This window comes from Schistocerca americana, chromosome 3 (genome assembly GCF_021461395.2).
Source record: "Schistocerca americana isolate TAMUIC-IGC-003095 chromosome 3, iqSchAmer2.1, whole genome shotgun sequence".
Classification (NCBI taxonomy): Eukaryota; Metazoa; Arthropoda; class Insecta; order Orthoptera; family Acrididae; genus Schistocerca; species Schistocerca americana.
The window spans coordinates 672,076,528-672,096,118 of NC_060121.1; the positions used below are offsets into that span (position 1 = coordinate 672,076,528).

General features: G+C 38.7%; 1 protein-coding gene across 1 annotated transcript in view; it reads left to right on the top strand.

Annotated features, from left to right (window-relative positions):
• Positions 1-7,607: 7,607 nt before the first annotated feature.
• LOC124606309 (death-associated protein kinase dapk-1-like) overlaps positions 7,608-19,591 on the top strand; it is a 305,618-nt gene continuing 293,634 nt past the window's right edge. The window contains exons 1-2 of the mRNA XM_047138290.1: positions 7,608-7,894; positions 18,189-18,331. Of these exons, the coding sequence (XP_046994246.1) occupies positions 18,273-18,331 (59 nt within the window). The 5' untranslated portion in view covers positions 7,608-7,894; positions 18,189-18,272. The remainder of the gene's footprint in view (positions 7,895-18,188; positions 18,332-19,591) is intronic.

Genomic DNA, 19,591 nt, shown 5'->3' on the forward strand with positions numbered 1-19,591 from the left:
GCTCTCGTGCTAAGAGTATCGATTTAATTGAATTAGCAAGGCAACATAACGTAATTCTTTTTTGCTTTCCCCCTCAAACAACCCACCGTCTTCAACCCCTCGATGTTTCTTTCATGGCCCCCTTGAGCACTACTACGAGCAAGAGGCCAGACAGTGGATGATTTCAAACCCTGGTAGAACGGTAACGATTTACCAAATAGGAAAACAATTCAAAGGTGCTTTTACAGGTGCAGCTGTAATGCAAACCGGTGAGAAAGGCTTTGAAAAGACTAGTATCCAGCTCTTTAACAGACATGTTTCCCCAGATCATCCATTTGCGCCGGCAGACACCACCGATCGGCCTGCGCTCTTCAAGATGTGCCTCACCAACTTTTGCAAACCTCTGTAGAAGCTGGCGAAACTGATGTAGAAACGCCGAAAGCACCTCAGTCCCTAGAAGGAGAAGATATTCCAGAAGAAGCACCCACTGAACAGCTAACGGTAGTAGAGGCTGATGACGGCCAATTAGAAATTCCCCAGCAAAACTCAAAGAATATACAAGTTTCTGGACCTTCACGAGTGTCACCGTTTCCATCCATCTCTCCTAAGCTGTTAATGCCTCTTCCAAAAGTAAATTTGGAGGCGAGAACCAACAGACCAATGAAAGCTATAGGAAAGAAAGGTAAAACAGCGATAATCACTTCTTCACCATACAAAAATGATTTGCAACAAGATGTAAAAAATAAACAAGAGCGAGAAGAAAAAAAAAGTTTGGAAACAATACTTTTCAAGCCTAGTAGACCTATGTGTATTAGTAGATCTAAAACAAAATTCCAGAAAGGCAAATGTTCCAAAATGATAAAATCTGTGGAGAAGCTATCAATCTCAACAACACGTAACCTGGTGAAAAAATCAATGAAGATGTTTGATGAGGTTCTAGCTCTTCAGACGAAGACAACCCTAAGGAAGCTTGTATATTTTGCAACGAGTTGTATGCACAGTCTCTTTCGAAAGCAGGATGGATTCAGTGGATTTCCTGTCATGTTTTGGCACATGAGGTGAGCTCCAATGGCAAAGAAGAGGATGACACATTTGTTTGTGACTTCTGTTCTTAGTTGATTAGGGCTAAGTTTTGTTTGCAAAACTTGTTCAGTTCTTCAAAATTAATAACTAAATTTAAAGATTTTTTAAAAATACGCCAATTATGTTTGTTTTATAATATTACAAACTGACAATTTACCTTGTAAAGTAAAATTTGCCTAATAACATTAATTTTAAGTATTTTAGGCCGAAATATTTAATAAAGTAACTTGTGGGAGACTAAACTATTACATTTATTGACAATTTCGAAGTTAGTATTGAGTTAAAAGGTTTTCAATAAAAGTTTTACAATAGTGTACATTTTTTGTATTGATTTAAATGGATACCCAATTTTACCCAACCCATGGGGTAAAACTGGGTTTTTGCACCTGCTGAACAAAAAAAATTGTAAAAAATTGTGTGTTAATTTCAAAGTAAAAACATAATAATATGTTGATAACAAATAAGTCAGAAACCTAAAAAACTGTGGTTTGTTGATCTATTGCTAATAGATATATTTTTATATTAATTTTAAGTTATGGTACCCGGTTCTGTTTGACTCTTCCCTATATCCAAACATAAGGGGCGATAGATTCATTTCATAAACAGCTGCACAGTTAGCAATGTGAGGGTTCAACTGGATCTGCTACAGTGTACAAAGAGGACAGGCACAGTGTGTCCCCTCATCGGCTCCCTTACACATACTCTCACGTTTTCTTTGTTGCACTATTGACTGCGATGTTGATTACAGTGCACGAACCCATATCGGTGATGTCTTTCCAACCCTTTTGTCCGTGGGAGCGCTGTTGATTATCACATAGTGCTGGATGCCTGTGCTTTACAACACTTGTTTGAGAGAGTCTTGGCAGGATGCAGCACCTTCCAGAAGCGATGACAGGGAGACTTAAAAATCAAATAATTTTCTAGAACGTCACAACAAGTAACGATACTTCAGTGATGTGAAAACGCGTGAATGCCTCGATTTCTCCTGTCTTCGAAAATGACTTGTATAAAAGGGGGGAAATCCAGATTTCGAGTGAGAAATTCGAGGGATATGGTCAACAACATCACTGCCTCAAGTTGACTAATGTGGATTATTTTAAACTGGAGGGGGTCTATGCCGGGGTGGTTGGTTAGAACTAGTGTATACACCCAAGCTGCAGCTCTTTGTTTTGCAGTGCACCATAGCTGGCTGCAGCGGCAGTCTCACGAGGAGTTGGCAACAGGAAGTTACGGATTAGCTCAGCCTGTGACGAGTACAATGTGCCGAATTGTCTGGTCTTGCCCACAGCAGTGAGGGCTGGCGAAGCAACCACTGTGCTGGGTGAGTGCGACAGAAGCAGACGTTTGTGTGTTGCCTGAGAGAAGATTCACGTGACACATGTTTGTGCTGGGCATATTGATAACATCTGAGTTCCTACCACTCCAGTCATCCCTGGACGCCCACCATGGCCAGACATAGTGCACTCTGGCTGAGGCCACATCGGTAGTTTTCACCGACCTCTGAACGTCGGTGTTGGGGGCGTATGAGGGGGTTGGCATGCAGCGTGTGGACCTCAGGACATGAGTGCATGGAATGTGTGGGTGTTTTCAACCATCTCCAACATACGGTCGTGGCAACTACTGCTACAGACTGGATCGCGGTGTAAGGGTGTCATGTTTAGTGCTTCTGAATAAATCGCAATGGACTCTGTCTTGCAGTGGTATTTGCTGTTTCCTCCATCCTATCATGCAGTATACCTTTCTCCTTCCATCTTCATCCTGGTGTAGCTGAGAGAACCAGTCAACTTTCGAATTCTATAGTACTTTTAAAAAAGAAAATACACTTAGCAGATCCATAGTGAATGGAAGCTTTATAACTGTGATGGTATAAATTCGTGTTGAAATTTGAAATTCCAGCTATCATTTTATACGTTTATCAGATAATTTAGAATTTTGCACAGAGCAGAACTTAATCATAGCTAACACTTGCTTCAAGAATCATGAAAGAAGTTTGTATACATTGAAGAGACCTGGAGATGCTGGAAGGTTTGAGATAGATTATATAATGGTAAGACAGAGATTTAGGAACCAGAGCTTAAATTGTAAGACATTTCCAGGGGCAGATGTGGACTCTGACCACAATCTATTGGTTATGAACTGTAGATTAAAGCTGAATAAACTGCAAAAAGTTGGGAATCTAAGGAGATGGGACCTGGATAAACTGACAGAACCAGAGGTTGTAGAGAGTTTCGGGGAGAGCATAAGGGAACGATTGACAGGAATGCGGGGGAAGAAACACAGTAGAAGAAGAATGGGTAGCTTTGAGGGATGAAATAGTGAAGCCAGCAGGGGATCAAGTAGGTAAAAAGACAAGGGCTAGTAGAAATCCTTGGGTAACAGAAGATACATTGAATTTAATTGATGAAAGGAGAAAATATAAAAATGCAGTAAATGAAGGAGGCAAAAAGGAATAAAAACGTCTGAAAAATGAGATCATCAGGAAGTGCAAAATGGCTAAGCAAGGATGGCTGCAGGACAAATGTAAAGAAGTAGAGGCATATCTCACTAGCGGTAAGATAGATAGTGCCTAAAGGAAAATTAAAGAGACATTTGGAGAAAAGAGAACCACTTGTAGGAATATCAAGAGCTCAGATGGAAACCCAGTTCTAAGCAAAGATGGGAAACCAGAAAAGTGGAAGGAGTATATAGAGGGTCTTAACAAGGGCGATGTACTTGAGGACAACATTATGGTAATGGAGGAGAATGTAGATGAAGATGAAATGGGAGATATGATACTGCGTGAAGAGTTTGACAGAGCACTGAAAGACCTAAGCCGAAACAAGGCCCCAGGAGAAGACAACATTCTGTTAGAACTACTGGCAGCCTAGGGAGAGCCAGCCCTGACAAAACTCTACCATCTGGTGAGCAAGATACTTGAGGACAACATTATGGTAATGGAAGAGAATGTAGATGAAGATGAAATGGGAGATATGATACTGCGTGAAGAGTTTGACAGAGCACTGAAAGACCTAAGCCGAAACAAGGCCCCGGGAGAAGACAACATTCTGTTAGAACTACTGGCAGCCTAGGGAGAGCCAGCCCTGACAAAACTCTACCATCTGGTGAGCAAGATGTATGAGACAGGCGAAATACCCTCATACTTCAAGAAGAATACAATAATTCCAATCCCAAAGGAAGCAGGTGTTGACAGATGTGAAAATTACCAAACTATCAGTTTAATAAGCCATGGCTGCAAAATACTAACACTAATTCTTTATAGACGAATGGAAAAACTAGTAGAAGAAAACCTCAGAGAAGATCAGTTTGGATTCCGTAGAAATATTGGAACATGTGAAGCAATACTGACCGTACGATTTCTCTTAGAAGATAGATTAAGGATAGGCAAACCTACGTTTCTAGCATTTGTAGACTTAGAGAAAGCTTTTGACAATGTTGACTGGAATACTCTCTTTCAAATTCTGAAGGTGTCAGGGGTAAAATACAGGGAGCGAAAGGCTATTTACAATTTGTACAGAAACCAGATGGCAGTTATAAGAGTCGAGGGGTGTAAAAGGGTAGCAGTGGTTGGGAAGGGAGTGAGACAGGGTTGTAGCCTCTCGCCAATGTTATTCAATCTGTATATTGAGCAAGCAAAAGAAAAAAACAAAATAAAAAAAAAAGAATAATTCGGAGAAGGTATTATAATCCATGGAGAAGATATAAAAACTTTGAGGTTCACTGATGAAATTGTAATTCTGTCAGAGACAGCAAAGGACTTGGAAGAGCATTTGAAAGGCATGGACAGTTTCTTGAAAGGAGGATATAAGATGAACATCAACAAAAGCAAAACGAGGATAACAGAATGTAGTCGAATTAAGTTGGGTGATGCTGAGGGAATTAGATTAGGAAATGAGACACTTAAAGTAGTAAAGGAGTTCTGCTATTTGGGGAGCAAAATAACTGATGGTGGTCGATGTAGAGAGATGAATACACTAAGCAGATTCAGAAGGATGTAGGTTGCAGTAGGTACTGTGAGATGAAGAAGCTTGCACAGAATAGGGTAGCATGGAGAGCTGCATCAAACCAGTCTCTGGACTGAAGACCACAACAATAATAACAACATCCAAGATTATTTAATGAAAAAAATGGTTCAAATGACTCTGAGCACTATGGGACTTAACATCTGAGGTCATCAGTCCCCTAGAACTTAGAACTACTTAAACCTAACTAACCTAAGGACATCACACACATCCATGCCCGAAGCAGGATTCGAGGAGGAGGAGGAGATTAGTGTTTAACTTCCCGTCGACAACGAGGTCATTAGAGACGGAGCGCAAGCTCGGGTGAGGGAAGGATGGGGAAGGAAATCGGCCGTGCCCTTTCACAGGAACCATCCCGGCATTTGCCTGAAGCGATTTAGGGAAATCACGGAAAACCTAAATCAGGATGGCCGGAGACGGGATTGAACCGTCGTCCTCCCGAATGCGAGTCCAGTGTGCTAACCACTGCGCCACCTCGCTCAGTAAGCAGGATTCGAACCTGCGACCGTAGCGGTCGTGTGGTTCCGGACTGAAGCGCCTAGAACCGCTCGGCCACTCCGGCCGGCGTTATTTAATGAAATTTCTCATCCAAAACATAGTACTGTTGTTTATGCATGCAAACTACTGTGCAGTGTCGATCTTTTTTTTTTTTATTTCAAGTAGTTTTAAACTGTGTGAACCAAATTGCTTAAACACCTACATTAACGATTTAATTAATATTTCCTGTGACACACCTTCTGAGCTATGTGTGACATATGAAAGTTGTGATATTTCCGAAGCAGATTTAATAACTTCTGAAGCAGTTCGGGAAGTGTACCACAAGAAAAGTGCACCTGGAAGGCTGGGGCAGTTTAGAGCCCATGGCGAAATGAAATATCTCACGCTAGTTCCTATGTCATCTGCAGAGCAAACTACAGCTCTCTCTCTCTCTCTCTATTTCTCTCTCTCTCTTTATACAACGATCATTTCTGAAGTGTATTTCGAGTCAGCTTTCTACTACTTTTATGATATCGTTAATCAGTGTGTGTGAAATAGCTACCACATCCGCATTATGTCCCCCACATCACGATCATGTAACCGGAAATTAACTGTTTACTAAATTCAGTAGCATTTTTGGATCGATTCCCTGTCATGTATTTGATTTGGAAGGAAGGCGTCTCTCGTGTGCCGGTATCCGACATGTTGGTTCATGAATACAGACCACTTGAGATGGCTGTGGGGCCGACAGGAGGTATGGCGCGGCCCCGGCAGCCAACGTGGGCCCTGAGGTACGCGCTTGGGGCAGCCTGCGCGGGTGGCGAGACGCGAGCAAGTTTTTTAGATATGTTTAACCGATCTGTGATGGTGTAATTACGTGTTTCCTTACGTGATCGGAATAAAAAAAACTTCGCAGTTGTTTAAATATTCCGCACACTACAATCGATTTCCTGATAAATTCTTTACATAAATTATATTCCATATACCACCTTGTATCGCCTTACTTTTTTAAATAAACGATATTCTACACATTGCCTAAGTTGATTGAACAATATTCCATACAATGCAATCGATCAATCACTATTTCCAGAAGGGATCGGGAGGCAAGGAAATCTGAAGAATATCGATTAAATATTTAATTAATTACCAGTAGTTAGTCAAATTGATAGAGTGGAAGGGTGGGGAGGGGCAACTCGAATAACCTGAGGCAACTCATGAATACGGAAAGTGACACAACTGAGCTATTTCTTACCATTTTTCAATCAATTCAATTAATTAGTCAATTAATCTTATATTAGAAGTGATACCAGGTTCCCAAGAGGGTGGGACGGATAGGAGTGACATGGAAAACCAATTCACCTAACAATAGGTTAAGGACCTGTCAATGAAAAGGATGGATTATCTCCAGGGGGTTATAATCCTCTTAGCAGAATAACAGGTTGAGGACCTTTCAATCAAAAGGGAGCAATAGCTTTACCCCTGAATGTGTACTTGGCCCTGATGCAGGCAACCCATAATGTGGGGCGACCTGAACTTCGTCCCACTAATACAGACGGTTGTTAGCATCCCACTTAGACAATGAATTGACATCATTTAGCTGCAGTACGATGGACGTACAGTAATTGTGGGGAAAGTTTAAACGGACTCTAATTCATACTCTGGAGAAGTATGTGCTGAGTAAGTGGATTAAGGACGACAAAGACCCACTATGGTTTAACAACAAAATTCTAAAAATGCTGAGAAGCAAAGGCCGTTGCATTCTTGGTTCGAAAAAGAACGCGCAAATAACGACAGGCTGTTTTTCAGTTGCGTTGCATGTTTGTCGCCAATAGAAACAAATCGTTGAATTTTACATCTCGATGATTACTCCCTTCACCATGGACAATATACTTGGTGTTACTTGCATAACGAATTACCAAAAATACTTCCGTGTGTGTCAGTGGCAGACGATGCATTGTTACCTATACTGTTCGCCTGCGGTAGCCACATTCCGTAAACATGAAACAGCTGACTGTTGCGCGGGTTGCGCTGACAAGAAGCTTTCTACTGTCACATCAAATACCAAAAGTTAGATTTTTATGTTTTGTGGAGAATGGAAGTGTGCTGTGAATGACTGTTCAGAATATGGTACAGTAGTTGTTAAGGCCGGTGTACTGAAGTGTACGTGGCAAATATGGAAGGACACTCGTCCGTATCGTCAGTGTAGATATGAGCCTTTATCGCACCTTCAGTAGAACGATTCCAGTTTTTGTCGTTGTAGTTCTGTATCTGTTAAAGTGTTACTCCCCCGTGAATGGTTTTGGATACAATACGTCACGGCTGACTGCGCCTTGCAAGTAAGCATTTTCATAACTTTGTCAATAAAAGGCATTCTCAGATACTAACGTTATGATTACCAGACGTTGTCTTACGATTTTTATGAACTTGTTGTTAAAACTGTTGCTCTTAACTTAAGTTGCAGTGCGTTTTGAAATATGTTAACGTTCTTCGTAATATGTATAAACCCATACTTCAAACACATGTCGTATTTGTTTGTTAAATGCGCGGAAGTAAATTTTGGAATCACGATGCTGCGTTTACTTAATAATAAAGACACGAACTTTGGTAATTTCTGTCACATCAAATTTGTAGAACGAAACAACCTTATTTTACTTCATGTTTAGAACTGCTTCGAAGCATAAGAAAGGGGTACAGGGCAAAATGATTACGAATCCGAAAATCTAACACAATAGCTATATTCAGAGAAATGAACGTTGTACCAGATGGAAATTGCAACTTGCTCAAGTCATACACTGACAGTTACGTATCTGACAAAACCGAAATCAGTGTAGAGATAATGGATTACACACCTCAGAGGAAAGCAGGGTAACAGACAGTTTAAATCGATTTTCGGTGGGTTAATAAAATTTTTAGCCTACATACCTGTACCTGATTTTGATATTTCATGTTTGCTGTGAATAATCACACACACATTTTATAACAGTCAAAGTCTGTTGTCAAGAAATCTTCAGGGAACATTGGAAAATAAGTATACTCATGCAGGCTGATTGAAAGTCACTGACACTGCAATCTTTGTTTGTTGCAAAGCAATTGTTCATGCATACCATTAATAAAATTTAAATACTAGTTACTGATGCAACATGGGCTTACAGTAATTTTGAAAACTATGCTGTATTAAAAGACATAAGCCATTCATCAGTGAGATGCTCTGATGAATACCTCCAAACAGGTGCATCTGTTTACAGTATTCCAATAAGTTTCCTACGTTTCATCCTGTAGTACTACTCTGCAAATGATTAGTAGTAAGCACATTATAAGAAGCTGTAGGAATGGACCTCAATTGTGCAGTAAAAATGGTTTAGTCATGCTTTTGGAATTGATTAAAACTTGTAATTTATCATTCATCACATTTAATTTATAATTATTATATCATTATGATGTTTGGCAACTGATATTTAGCTCTTTTAATTGTGCTCTTAGCTATGTGTCTCTAGTTTGGTCAAAATTCTGTGAGTCAACCCAATTCACCCACCCTGTTGATTTCTCGGTTTGATGTTCACAAGTAGTATATTGCCACACAGTTTTCAGGGCATCTTTCATATTGCCATTGCATCCTATATTGTACTTTGTTGTTCCTCTTTATTTAATTTTTTGTGCTGGATACAGATATAGGAGAAACTAATTTAGAAAAAAGTATGATAATGTAGGCCTACATCTTTTATAGTTAAAAAAACATGAATCATTTTAAAACTATGCTGAACACCTTGTTTCTGTTAAGTTAGTACACAAATACAACCACAAAAAATACTCAGTTAATTTCAAGTGAATTCTTAAAATTACTGTGAAATAGTTGACATTTACCATTAAATCCTTGAACATTTCCATATGTTTCTCTTCCTGAGGAATTCCTCTAAGCTTTTTATAGACTTTAGTTTCTATTTGACTTAAGAACTGTATCTGCATATTTTATTTGTTGGATCAACCAAATATAATGTAATGCTCTCAGGGATGAAAGTGTTAAATTTCTTTATAAACCAAGATGAATTAGAAACCTGCCAATTTTCAATGAAGGAATGCTGATAAAAATATCAAACAATTAAAAGATGCATTTATGAGACAGTAGATGAAGCACTGGGTCAATAAAGCGAAGAAAGGAAATAAAGCCCGGAGTGGTGGACAGAGGACACAGGAAAAAAGACAAAAGTAGAGAAGTAAATGCAAAACATGGGTGAAAACAAGAGACCCAGAGAATAGAAAAAGGCAGGCCTTTGTGAATACAAAGAAGGAGGTTAAAGAAAACTGTTAATAGGAAGAATGAGACAGGGAGGAAGGAGATATGAGGAGAAGGATGTACGGGGCCACAAAGGTGGGAGAAGCCTGGAAAATAGTGAAGAATTTAAGAAGAAATGTGAAAGAAGGGACAAATATAATAATTATTGTAATTACAGAATGGGGAAAATCATTTCAAGGCACAGCTTGTGAAAGAGAGAACTAGTTGTAAGGCATAGACCTGGGTTTGGGGAATGAATTTTGTGGAAATGTGGGACCAATAATGATTTGATTTGATTTATTATTGGACCTGTAGATCATACAATTTGTACAGCAAAGCACATCATGATATAGAACAAGTCAATTTGAAAAATTATGTTAAGATGGTATATGACAAAAGATGACAGTAGTGGCACATAACTCACATAGCCGAATACATATAGGATATATAGACAAATTATAAAAAAAGGTGGTGTGTGATGAGAGATGACGGTGGTGCATACAGCACATAGCAGAATACATATAAGAGATACAGACAGAATATGAGTGACAAACAATAATTAAATTATCATACTAAATAGAAATATCTACAAGTGAATATACATCTTATTACAAGTAATTAAAATATTGTGGTATATAGTTCACATAGCAAAATACATATGAGATACAGACAGAATATAGATAAGATACAATAATTAAATTATCTTACTAAGTAGAAACATCGACAACTGAATAAACAGCTCATTGCAAGTAATTAAAATTTTGTTTCAAGAAATTCATGTACGGAATAGAAACAGTGATTTAGTAGCAATTCCTTTAATTTAATTCTCATTATTTTTGGGTTTTTGCTTGTTTTTATGCCTGTTAGTCAGTGGTTGTATATTTTAATGCCCATACATTTAACCCCATTCACATATATCTTTGTGTTGTGGACTATAATTTAAAACTGTGTTTTGTTTCTGGTGTCGTGTGTGGCGGTCTGCATTTCTGTCGAGGGGGTCCAAGTGTTGTACTGTAAAACAAGCTAGTTCCAATATATAGAGGCATGGCAGTGGCAGGATTTTTAGCTGTTGAAATAGTGGTTTACAGTGTTCAGTTCTTTTTTTACATTTCATTATTCTTACTAATTGCTGTTGTAACTTGAAAATTGTGAGAGAATCGGAGCTCTTTCCCCAGAAGATTAGGCCATAGCTCAAGACAGACTGAAACAGGGCATGGTACACCAGCTTCAAGGTATCTACACTGGCTGTGTCTTTTAATGATCGTAATAGATAGCAGGTTTTACTAAGCTTTTGTGACAATGCCTCGATGTGTGGTTTCCAATTTAGTGTGTTACTGATGGTAAGTCCAAGAAATTTGGTGTCCTGCCTGTTCGTAATGTTATCTTTGCCGATAACTATAACTGCATTGAAGGGGGTTAGATTTTGTCTAGTATAGAAGTTCATACTTACAATTTTTTGAGTATGTATGAGTAGTCTATTTGCTTCAAACCACGATTGTAAATGACAAGTAGTTTCATTAACTGCATCTTGCAATGTGTCACCTCTACAGGTTATCAGGATATTTGTGTCGTCTACATACAGAAAGGAGCTGACATTTGGTATGTGTTCTGGGAGATCATTTATGAACAATATGAAAAGAACTGGGCCAAGGACAGATCCCTGAGGGACGCCATTTGTTGTATGTAGTATATCTGACCTGCAGTTCCTGAATGTCTCTGATTTTCTTATTTCTACATATTGCTTTCTTTGACTAAGGTAGCTATGAAACAAATTGTGGGCTACACTTTTAATCCCATACTTATGGAGTTTCATAAGCAGCAGCTTGTGGTTGACCATGTCAAAGGCCTTGGACTGATCAAGAAATATACCGACAGCAGGTTGTTTATGGTCAGCGAAACTTTAGAACTTTTCTAGAAATGCATACAGAGCATGTGTGGTGGACTTATTTTTCCGAAATCCGTATTGGGAAGATGTGATTATGGTGTTAGAATTTAAACGTATTTCTAATCTAGTTAACATACAGTATTCAAATATTTTTGAGAAGGCAGATAGTATAGCAATTGGCCTATAGTTTGTCATGGCCGTTTTCTCTCCCTTCTTGGAGAGAGCTATAATTTTAGCAAGTTTTAGCTGATTTGGAAATGTTCCCTCTAGAAATGAGTTATTTATGATATTTGACAGGGGTCCACTGATGTAATTTGAACACTTATGAAGTAAGAAGCAGGGTATTAGATCATGCTCTGCAGAATAAATTTTTTTTGGCTCTTTTTTTAATAATATCTTCAATTTCATACGGTGTTGTAGGAGATAGGAAAAAGGAGTTCAGAGGAGTATTATTTTTGAGACAAGAGTGCGCAGTGTTTGGAGAGTTAGTTAGGAGATTTGTGGGAGGAGAGTGAACAGTATTTGAAGAGTTGGTTAGGAGATATGTGGAAATATCTGAAAAATAGCTGTTGAATTTATTGGCAATTTTATGTGCATTTTCAGTCTTTTGTCCTTCTATATTTAGTGTGATTTTATCCTCTATCCCTAACTTTCTGCCAGTCTGTTCATTTACTATACCCCAGATGGTCTTGCATTTGTTGGAAGAGCGCCTAATTGTTTTTATCATTATGAGCTTTTTTAGCCCATTTGATAACTCTCCTGTATGTGTTTTTGTAATTTTATAGTATACCTTGAACTCAAAGCAGAAGTAGGGAGATGTGTGAAAGAAATTGAATGTGGCAAATCTCCTGGACCAGAAAACATACTAGTAGAATTAGTGATATATGGACTATGGGTGCCTTCCAGAATGAGATTTTCACTCTGCCTTTTATGTGTGCCTTGTTTTGCAAGTTGTTTAACCCATGCATGTTAAAGGGAGAGAAAATGCACAAGGTATGGAGTCTGAGTCATGTTTATAAGAAAGGTAGTAGAAGGTATGTAGAAATTATCAAGGAGTCAATGTTACAAACTCTGTTGGTAGATTCTATGGTTGAGCCTAAAAGGATAAAGAGAATGTTGATGGACGTTGAAGAGCAAAGTGGATTTTGGAAGGAACAATCTGATCATGACAATATTTTTACTTTAAAATAACTAAAGGAAAAGAGACAGGAAAGGAATCTGAGTAGTCATTAACTATCACATTATTTGCGAGTATCAGCGGTAACATGCATGCATGCATGCAGCACATTGCTGTGATCGTGTGATTGTAGTGGCTGTACAACTGGTTAAGGAAATAGAAATCCTTTTGTGCAACTGATTCCTGATTATTTCAGTAATTACAACTACAGTTGCTGCAGATGTATAAAACACTAGCCATTTGATGTTCATAGATCTCGAGAAGGTGAAAGACACTGGGCTGCTGAGGAAACAGCTTGAAGCCTTGAGGGGGAGTGTGTGTGGAGAGAGATATGTTAGAAGCATATACAACCTATACACATTTGCAGAGTGTGTTATCAAAATGGGGAATAAAATTTCATCATAGCCTTTTAATATTTCATAAAGATTGAATCAGGGGGGGTTTTTTGTCTGCTGCATTGTTCAAAATATACACGGAGAAAGCCTTTAAGACTTGTGGAGTAGGAAAACTGCATGAATGGGCATGCAGATAACAATGGATCACTGTATGTGTGCCTTATTCTTCACAGATGTTCAGGTTGTGGTCACTAGTGAAAAGGGTGATATCTCCTTTATTCTAAGAAAGGTATTAGAAGAATATGATAGATCAGCATTGAAAGTAAATTTTAAACAGACTACCTATGCAGTGGACATGTAAGAAGCGTAATAGTAGATGATCAGCACATCAAGGCATGTCAAGAATTTAAGTGTTTGGATAGCATCTTGTCAGAGGAAGGAACAAGTAGATGGGAAATACAGCAATTAGTAGTCTATGAGAAAACAGTAATCCAGAAGCTAAACCCTCTTTATGCTAGCATACGTAATAGGTTTCCAGATACATTGACAGGAAAAAAATTGCAATGCCAAAAAATAATTAATGAAGGGTAATGAAATTTCAGGAGTACATTTGTTTAGGTAACATAGTTAAGTGGTTAACATACAAGATCACAGGTTAATGTACATGTGAGATAAGATGTTGCAAATGTGAAATTCTGGTACATTAATAACTGGTGCAACTGCCAGAATGTTGAATGCAAGCATGCAGATGTGTGTGCATTGTGTTGTACAGGTGTCAGATGTCAGTTTGTGGGATAGAGTTCCAAGCCTGTTGCACTTAGTTGGTCAATACAGGGATGATTACTGCTGTTTGTGAATGATGCTTGGTTATCGTCCAATGATGTCCCACATGTGCTTAATTGGAAACAGATCTGGCGATAGAGCAGGCCAGGGCAACATGATGACACACTGTACAGCATGTTGGGTCACAACGGGAGTATGTGAGTGGACATTATTCTGTTGGAAAAGACCCCGGAATGCTGTTCATGAATGGCAGCACAACAGATCGAATCACCAAATTGACACAAAAATTTGCAGTTAGGCTGTGTGAGATAACAATAAGAGTACTCCTGCTGCCATACAAACTTGCATCCCAGACTATAATTCCAGGTGTAGGTCTAGTGTGCCCAGTGCTGCAACAGGTTGATTGAACTGGCCTCCTCCTCAATCAACACACATCCGTCACAGGCACGTAGGCAGAACCAGCTCTCATCTGAAAACACAACAGACCCTCATCCCATCCTTCAATGAGTTCTCAGTTGACAGCACTCAAGTCACAAAAGTAGGTGGTTTGAGATAATGGAATGCACATCCAGGGATGTGGCTTCGAGATCCTTGAAGTAACCATTTGTAACAGTTCATCTTGTCACTGTGGTGCCAACTGCTGCTCAGATTGCTGCTGTGGATGCCGTTTAATGCTCTTGAGCCATAAGCCAAACACGATGGTCTTCACTCTTGGTAGTGCCACATGGGTGTCTGGAACACTGTCTTCTTGCGACCATACATTCTCGTGACCACTGCCTTCAGCAACCACATGCAGTGGCTACATTCCTGCCAAGTCTTTGAACTGCAATATTGCTGAAGGAACATCCAGCTTCTTGTAGTCATATTGCACGACCTCTTTCAAACTCAGTGAGGTGCTGATAATGAGGTCTTAGTCACCTTAATGGCATTCTTGACTAACATCAACTCACCAAGGCCAATCTCAAAGGCAGCTAATGCTCACAACCATTACAGTGTGTATTTAAAGCAAACCTGTACTCACTCTTAAGGGACTGGTGGTAAATTTGAATAGACATCATCTTTCAGATATAGAAACATGCCTACCTCCTTCAGTTTATGCCACACAATTCGTTCTTGGTGTTGGGATCGTTCTGCTCTCAGTATGTGTGAATGGTTGGAAGAGTGTTCATGAGAGACAAGGGTGTCATCGGGAGTGCCGCAGGGAAGTGTGAAAGGGTAGAGTGAGCAGCTGTTTGTGACAGCTTGCTGGTGACACTGCAATATATGGGAAGGTATCATTGTTGACTGACTGTAGAAGGATGGAGGATTACTTAGAAAGAATGTCAGTTTGGTGTGATGAATGGCAGCTTGCTCTACATGTAGAAAAATTTAAGTTAGTGCAGATTCATAGAAAAGGCAATCCTTAATGTTGGAATAACAATATTAGTGGTACACTACCTGACAAAGTCACATTAATTAAATAGTAAGGTGTAACACTGCAAAGCAGTTTGAAATAGAACGAGTATATAAGGACAATAGTAGGGAAGGCAAGTGCTCAGCTTTGGCTTATTGGGAGAGTCTGAGGAAAGTATAAATTCTGTACAAAGGAGACCATGTGTGGAACACTAGTGCAACCCATTCTCGAGTATTGTTAGAGTGTTTTGGATCACCAAGTAAAATTAAAGGAAGGCATCGAAGCAATAGAGAAGCGTACTGCTAGATTTTTTACCAGTAGATTCGATCAACACACAAGTATTACAGACATTTGCTGTAGGAAAAATGTGACATTCTTTCTGTGAAACATTACTGAGAAAATTTAGAGAACTAGTGTTTTTGGGTGATTGTAGAACAGTTCTACTGCCACCAACATACATTTCACACAAGGATAATGAAGACAAGATAAGAGGAAGTAGAGCTCATTTGGAGGCATATGGATAATCTTTTTCCTCCCATTGCATGTGGAACAGGAAATAAAATGTCTAGTAGTAGTAGTAGTAGTAGTAGTAGTACATTTTACCACCCTCTGCCACATACTGCAAGGTGGCTTTGGAGTATGTATGTAGATGTAAATGTACTTTGTTGAACATCCAAAGCAAGTTGCTAAGCTTTACACCATTTTCAACTATTTTCAATATTTACAGTAAGTCAGAGTTTACTACCAACATTGTAAATCAGGCCATTAGTATGCAAGATTGACAGCCATGATTACAACATACTTCTTTAGGAGACACCGCTGGCCAGTGTGGCCGAGCGGTTCTAGGTGCTACAGTCTGGAACCACGCGACCGGTAGGGTCGCAGGTTCGAATCCTGCCTCGGGCATGGATGTGTGTGATGTCCTTAGGTTAGTTAGGTTTAGGTAGTTCTAAGTTCTAGAGGACTGATGACCCCATAGTGCTCAGAGCCATGTGAACCATTTGGAGACACCGGAAGTTACTTCTACATCTGTTAATCCCCCATTAATCTCCCCATTTAAGATAATGTTCTGCATCATTCTTTTCAATCCAGTCATAAATTTCTTTGATACTCCATGTCATGCTACTTTTGTTAATAACGTTTGTTGTGGAACTGAGTCAAATACTATATCTGAAAAACTGCCTTGATCCAGAGCTTTCAGGATGTTATTTGGGAAACGCGCAAGTTAGCTTTTGTGTTACTGGGTGGGGTAAGAAGAAACAAACACAAGAGAACAGTTGCAAGGTAACAGACTAAACATACTTGTTCTTTAGAATAAATTGAAGAATTAGCATGCCGTTTGTTTCACCTGTGCCATCCAGTCACATAATTTGTCATCTTCTCAGCTTATTCTTTCCTGGTATTCCTGCTTGCCAAAAGTACTGTGATAAGTATTTCACAGCACATGATAATGGTGGTAGGCCTATATCTTATCACAAATGACTGTAGCAGTATTTTGTTGTTAGCATGTGCTATCTAAGGCAAATAATATTTTTCCTAAGAAAGAAAGTGAACATCAAATCCAAATGAACATGTTATAATTTTCACCACACCGTAACTCCACAGTAAGTTATTGTCTTGAATAATAAACCTCACTTGATTTATGTATATCATATACTACCTCAGTAACAATTTGTTGATATCATATTTGGAACTTGGGGCAAATTGTATTAAATTATACCAGAACAGATGTTTAAAAACAAATACTGATTTAATTCTTATTATATTTGGAACATAAATTACAGATACTAATGTAACTGTTGTCTGTGATTATTTGTTACTAGTAATGAGGCAAGAGAATATTATTTCTAACTCTCACTGTTATTTGGTCCAAACAACCAATACCATAAATTTTAGTGTGGCCTTGACTCCGTTATTTCTGATATTTATCAATGCTGGTAGAAAATACTCAACCTATCTACGTTATCAACGTAATTGGTCTGTGATGGTGAAACACTATGTGTCATATTAAAAATCGCCTTCTTTAATTGTACCAGTACAGATCTCCATAGGAACTATTTATGCTGAAGGTGTGCTACTTGCCAAAGTGGGTGGAAAGGGGGGGGGGAGGAATATTTTGTATAAAAAGACACCCTTGTTAGTAGGTGACTGTTGTACTAGACTTGTTCGTGTAAGTGAGACTTGTGACGTGTATTTTTCCTCACTGCTCATTGGAATTCCATGAATGCCAGTTTTCAGTCTTTTAAAATTTCTTGTTTCATGGATGGACTGCTTGAGTCCTATCCATCCAAGCAACAGAGTTCTTATAGAACCTCAAACAGAATAAAACTAAAATACAGCAACTGGGCACCACTGTAATCAATATCATTTGGTGGTCTGAAGGAGAGAAGATAGTTTTGAGAAATTCTCCTTGTTACAGTGATACTGGTTAGAAGATATCATGTAATACTCAAATAGTGCTACAGGTGAGAAAACTGCAAAATTACTGTCATAAAGGAAACTGGATGACTGGATGACACTCTTATCATTTTTAAACTGTGCAACACACTCAGCCTCTGGTAGGAGGCTGTGACATGGCTGCTAACTGATGAAAAAGTTGAGTTTTTGGCCTTAAAAAATAGCTTTGCTAATCAATCAGAATAATGTTAATGGAAAGATGTTTGTTTGTTTGGGCATGCATTTTCTCATTTTATGAAGGTCAGTTCCTTTACATGTTCAGAATCCTTTTTAGCACAGAAACAAAACTGCCATTTAGTTGTTTCTGCATTTTGTTTTTTTTTATTCCAGGGTAGCAAGACAGTATTCGTGAACTGAAAATTGTTGAATGCCATGGAGGCCTGATTGCTCATCTTTCACATTGAGGAGTCACTTATGGACTTCATAACAGAACCTTTTGAAAATTTCTATGATGTGTTTGAGGATATTGGAAAGTAAGTTTTCTGTGTAATCTTACATCTTGCACCTAGTAACATTCATTTACTTTGACATACAAATACCAGATTTCTATGAAGTCTCCTTCAGTACAGATTTGTGGATATGCAAATAAAAAAAAGACAGAATAGGTCTTTTTTTAAGTCACTTCTATACCTTCCTTTCCTAAGTAACTAATGAAATATTGACACGAAATTTGTTATTGAACATATGATACATGACCGAACATTTCATTATGGAGATCATCTTCACGAAGCAAAAATTTAACAGTGAGGACAGCTTCTGATTGCCTGCAATGTATCTCCCTGCTCTTGATCTGATAACAGATTTTCTGAAGCATATGTTGTTATGCCTGAGAAAAGATGTGAACAAACACAGTTGTGCCAAACTTGTGTGACACTCGTTATCATTGATTGCAGGTGCTTTGATGATAGAACATGTTTTCCACCAGCCCATCCAGTTTGTGTGCCCCTCTTGCACATGCTTTTCTTACTGTTAACTCATGTAATATGCATGGATCAATACCATCTCCTAGGCAATGCTTTTTACATGTGTGACAATCATTGTCACACAACAAAATATTTTCATACTGTGAGACTGTGTATCAGGTCCCCCCAATGTAATTACCTTTGATGTATTCATTTCCCAACACCACAAATAGTTTTCCACAACTATTTTTACATCTCAGGTCTTTATTTGTTGATCTGCCTGGGTTTATTTAGTTTGTTTCCATTTAGCAAGTGTCTTTTAGGTTTATTTCCAGTGTTATCATGCAGTGCTTAATCCCCACACCCCCAAGCAAAGTGTACCACCTGTCACTACTAGTCATTTCCATTCCTATTCCAGTCGCAAATGGGGCAAGCGAAAAACAACTCAGTATGCCTCCGTATGATTTCTAATTTCTCTTATCTTGTGTAAAACATAGTACCATATAATGTTTATGAAATGCAGCCTCATCAGTCAAAATCACCTGCCCCCAACCCCACAAGTGAAATGTCATAATCAAAAAATTTCTTTTCCTCGTGTACCACCCCTCTTTTCACAATGATCTCCATGTCTTTGGAGTATAACAATCCATATCCCTCAGAAAAAAATTCCTTGGGAAAGTTGCCCCTGAATTATCTCTGCTCTGAATTCAGTTATGCACTCCCAATTCTTTGCACCCTATCTTCCAAATTGAAATTATTGCTCTCTAATAACTGGAAGACCACTCCAAAAGACCATTTCTTAAAGTTATCTAATTTTCTGTCATTTATCTC